The 2500-nt window shown below is 40.2% G+C and overlaps 1 protein-coding gene across 2 annotated transcripts in view; it reads left to right on the top strand.

Moving 5' to 3' along the window:
• The window catches only part of LOC138017870 (exosome complex exonuclease RRP44-like), a 52732-nt gene that overhangs the window by 35468 nt on the left and 14764 nt on the right, over nucleotides 1-2500 (top strand). For both annotated transcript variants that reach the window (XM_068864850.1, XM_068864851.1), the window contains exons 20-21: nucleotides 1342-1498; nucleotides 2200-2420. In XM_068864850.1, coding sequence (XP_068720951.1) covers nucleotides 1342-1498; nucleotides 2200-2420 — 378 coding nt within the window. The remainder of the gene's footprint in view (nucleotides 1-1341; nucleotides 1499-2199; nucleotides 2421-2500) is intronic.

Genomic DNA, 2500 nt, shown 5'->3' with positions numbered 1-2500 from the left:
AAATAAACCAGAGGCTGCAATGGAAGAAGACGAACTTGGCATGCTTGGTAACTGTGCCTAGTTTGAAACGACTTTCAATGTTTGGTTTGACATCTTTTTCACTTTGTCAAAGAGTAATGTCTATCAAACCGTTTGCCCAACCTCGTTCCCAGAGTCTTCTCGGCTTTCAATATGGCGGCGCCCTGGCACACAGTGAACTAAAAAGATCGTTGATTGGTGCTTTTCTCACATGAACTCTGATTGGTGTAATGTCGAAAGAAAGATGGCAGCTAGTGAGGAGAGCCAGGAGAAGAACACTGAGAACAGAATTCGCGTTTAATCATTTTTAAAATTGTAGCTGTTCCGTAAGAAGCAGCCGCAAATTAACGAGCATAACAGTCAAAAATAATTCGCCGTTTTTTCACGTTGCACGGTGATCTACATCAGGCTTCGATTCCAATTAAAGCTACGTTGGCTTTTCACGTACGCTTATTGTGCACCTTAGACCTCTGGAATAGCGATCGCTGGATGTATAAAAGGACATAATGGTTTTTGAAATACGTAACGGTAATAAAGTGATTTTATTTCGTACGTACAATTTGTATTCCCTAACGCGAGCATTGTTAGTGTTGTTCAATGTTTTCACCATGTCAGATTGTGTTACAAATTATAAAATTGTGCAATAGGGTTCATAGATTATTGATCTGGTTGTTTTAGCGGTTGTATGTGGCGCTGTTGACTCGTGTGACAGCTGCAGTGAAGGCGGGTCTGTTAAATACAGGTCACATTCCACAGGTCAAGACTAGAAATCGCTGCTCCAATAATCAACAACTAAGCCAAAAGTTTCCCCGAGCCCTGAAACAACATTTTTGTTTAGTGATTAGCGCTAGGAGACATTTTTGGTGTTTTTTATTTGTCTGCAGCACAGTGACATGTACACTCACCTGTGGAATGTGACCTGTGTTTTATTTTAATAGACCTTCAGCTGCAGTAATCCATTTTTTTTCCCACATCATCCCTTCCACACTCTTCAGCTAGTGGTGCACAGAGAGATTTAGCTCGGTCAGTTTTCATTAATAAAAAATATCAATCTCTTCACCCCAAACAAAGTGTATGTCATCTTGTAATTTTCCGAGAGGGTTATTTAAGATTGTGAAGTCTTAACAGTAATTATTATTCTTGACAATAATTGTAAGGCTTATCATTATAGTTTTTTTGACCTGTCAATTCGCTAACGATTTCCATTTCTGCTTCTTCTGATTTAAAAATATAAATATGTATATTAAACAGTTGGGACACCTAGCGCCTGGTTCTGTGTAAATATGTTTCGTTTCATCTTGTTTGTCATTTCTTCGTTTTAAGGGAAACCAACTCTCTTGTTGAGGAGTTCATGTTGCTGGCCAATATTTGTGTGGCGAAGAAAATCTTTCAACAATTCCCAGAGTTTGCTCTTTTAAGAAGGCACCCCTCACCACCTCCCGCCAACTACGATGTCTTGGTGAAGGCTGCTCTCTCAAAGGTCAGCTTAGCATTTTGTCCAAATGTCAACATTGTCAGTTAATATTTAAGTTATGCATGATAGGGAAATTCTTTCTCACTGCTTTAAAGAATTTTTGCTTGTTTTCTTTTTCAATTCATGATTCTAGCAATATCACATTTTTCTTGGGCATTGCTCTTTAATTGTTGTGTTTTTTGCGCATGTCAAAATGGTACCGTTCAACGACAAATCTGAAGATTTCTGCCTCCCATGGGATCGAATTGCCTGTTTCCCGCGGGTCGGAAAAAGCCAACAATTGGCCGATGCAGAAAATACCATAGTCCACCCAAATTTTGAATAAGCTTTGTTTTTGTTTTCTCTTGTGACCATTGTTAGTCCCAAGAGAAACAGGAAATAATGCTTTTTCCAAATTTGGGTTGACAAACAAAGAGTATTATGGTATTTTCCGCCTCGGCCAATACACTTGTAACAGAGGCCTGGGTCCCGCGCTGTGTTATGCATGCTCTTCCCATGTTGACCCAAGGGACGAGCGTGGTTACGTGCCAAAGAAAAAATATGAAAATTACAATACCTTCTGAAGGGTTAATACTCTTCTCAGAGTCTGTAGACTCCGCATGTGTTGTCCATTTGATTCTGTTGTAATTTGCCAACGTTATTGTTTTGGACTTAACGGTGCTCAAATGGATACTGTCTGTAAAAACCTTCTCTTCTGCCATCGATAGGGATTTCATATCGACGTGGATAGCGCCAAGTCCCTCGCAACGTCCTTGGAATCCGCTCATATTCCGGACGAGCCATACTTCAACACACTTCTTCGTATCATGGCAACGCGTAGCATGATGCAAGCACTTTACTTCTGTTCGGGCATGCTCGGTGAAGAAGACTTCCTTCATTATGGTTTGGCGACTCCAATCTACACACATTTTACTTCTCCTATCAGAAGGTCTGTAATACCCCATTTCTCTATTTAGTTTTAATTATTTTTCGTTGGCCCCTTCTTTTCCCTGGCAGTCCGACACTTCA

The sequence above is a fragment of the Montipora capricornis genome, chromosome 9 (genome assembly GCF_036669925.1).
Source record: "Montipora capricornis isolate CH-2021 chromosome 9, ASM3666992v2, whole genome shotgun sequence".
Taxonomy (NCBI): Eukaryota; Metazoa; Cnidaria; class Anthozoa; order Scleractinia; family Acroporidae; genus Montipora; species Montipora capricornis.
Note: the sequence above shows the minus strand (reverse complement) of the source record. Positions and strands in the feature narration are given on the sequence as shown.